At 38.3% G+C, this 2,056-nt stretch overlaps 1 protein-coding gene across 1 annotated transcript; it reads left to right on the top strand.

Annotated features, from left to right (window-relative positions):
* LOC131647374 (glucan endo-1,3-beta-D-glucosidase ARB_01444-like) lies at positions 1-2,056 on the top strand. The gene is made up of 2 exons (XM_058917273.1): positions 1-443; positions 522-2,056. The coding sequence occupies exons 1-2, from the start codon at positions 27-29 to the stop codon at positions 2,025-2,027; spliced, it is 1,923 nt and encodes a 640-aa protein (XP_058773256.1). The 5' UTR covers positions 1-26; the 3' UTR covers positions 2,028-2,056.

Below are 2,056 nucleotides of genomic sequence, written 5' to 3'. Positions count from 1 at the left end.
CAACAACATCACTCTTTTCAGTTGCAATGTCTACGGCTAATAACAAACCTTTTCTATTCCCTCATGCTAACTCCACTGTCCTCCCTGACCCCTCCAAATTCTTCTCATCAAATCTGCTATCCACACCCCTCCCTACTAACTCATTCTTCCAAAACTTTGTTCTAAAAAATGGTGATCAACCTGAATACATCCACCCTTACCTCATCAAATCCTCAAACTCATCACTTTCCATTTCCTATCCTAACCACTCTTCAAACTCCAAAGTGATATTTCAGGTCTTCAAACCCGACATCACAATCACTTCATCAAAAAAAGATAGCCAAAAAGGTTCCAATGGAAAACATGTCATCTCTTCCTATAGTGACCTCAGTGTCACCTTAGACATTCCTTGTATCAATACAAGTTTCTTTCTTGTTAGAGGAAGTCCTTATGTCACTCTTTCTGTAACAAAACCAACCCCTCTTTCCATATCAACCATCCATGATATCATTTACTTCTCTTCAAATGATTCATTCACAAAGTTTACTATCCGGTTTAACAACAATCAAGCATGGATACTATACACTTCGATCAAAATAAAGTTGACTCATAGCCGTTCTGAGATCACTTCTGAGGCCTTTTCAGGCAACATTCGCATAGCTTTGTTGCCGGATTCTGATTCGAAACATGAGGCTGTTCTTGACAGGTGCAGTTTCTGTTATCCTGTGTCAGGTGATGCTATACTTAGAGAACCATTCTGTGTTGAGTATAAATGGGAAAAAAAAGGTTGGGGTGATTTGTTGATGTTAGCACACCCTCTTCATCTACAGCTTTTATCTGAGAATGATTTGAATAATGTTACTGTTTTGAATGATTTCAAGTATAAAAGCATTGATGGAGACCTTGTTGGTGTTGTTGGTGATTCATGGATTTTGAAAACTGATCCTGTTTCTGTAACTTGGTACTCTAAAAATGGTGTGAAAGAAAAACATCATGAAGAAATTGTTTCATCACTTTTTAAGGATGTTGAGGGTTTGAACTCGTCCTCAATAGAAACAACTTCATGTCATGTTTTTGGAAAGCTGATTGCAAGAGCTGCAAGGCTGGCTTTGATTGCTGAAGAGGTTTTTTTCTATGATGTGATTCCAAAGGTTAAGGTTAAGAAGTTTTTGAAGGAAACTATTGAGCCTTGGCTTGAAGGAACTTTCAAAGGAAATGGGTTTTTGTATGATAAAAAGTGGGGAGGCATTGTTACTAAACAAGGGTGTAATGATGTTAATGCTGAGTATGGTTTTGGAATTTATAACAATCATCATTATTCATTAGGATTTTTTGTTTACGCAATTGCAGTGCTTGTTAAGATTGATCCGGCTTGGGGCAGGAAGTATAAGGCTCAAGCCTATGCACTATTGGAAGACTTTATGAACTTGAGCACAAGTCTCAACTCCAACTATTCGCGTTTGAGGTGTTTTGATCTTTATAATTTGCATTCTTGGGCTGGAGGGTTAACTGAATTTGCAGATGGAAGAAATCAAATGGGAAGTAGTGAAGCCGTGTTTGCATATTATGCTGCAGCATTGTTTGGAATGGCATATGGTGATGCTCAAGTTGTGTCCATTGGATCAACACTTGCAGCGTTGGAAATTTGTGCCACCAAAATGTGGTGGCACGTTAAGAAGGATGGGAATATCTATGAAAAAGGTTTTACAAAAGAGAATAGGATCATTGGAGTTCTTTGGTCTAATAAGAGAGACAGTGGATTATGGTTTGCTCCAGCTGAGTGCAGAGAAGCTAGGATTGGTATTCAAGTTTTACCATTGTGTCCTATTTCGGAAGTTTTGTTTTCGGATGTTGAGTATGTGAAGGAACTTGTTGAATGGGCATTGCCTGCTTTGAAAAGAGAAGGTGTTGATGAAGGATGGAAAGGGTATGTGTTTGCCTTGCAGGGAATTTTTGACAAAAAAGTTGCAATGAAGAATATAAAAACCTTAAAGGGGTTTGAAGATTCAATGACTAATCTCCTGTGGTGGTTACATAGCAGAGGTTGAAGTGTTGAGAGAGTGAACTGTTTATGGTT

Source organism: Vicia villosa, linkage group LG2 (genome assembly GCF_029867415.1).
Source record: "Vicia villosa cultivar HV-30 ecotype Madison, WI linkage group LG2, Vvil1.0, whole genome shotgun sequence".
Taxonomy (NCBI): domain Eukaryota; kingdom Viridiplantae; phylum Streptophyta; class Magnoliopsida; order Fabales; family Fabaceae; genus Vicia; species Vicia villosa.
Note: the sequence above shows the minus strand (reverse complement) of the source record. Positions and strands in the feature narration are given on the sequence as shown.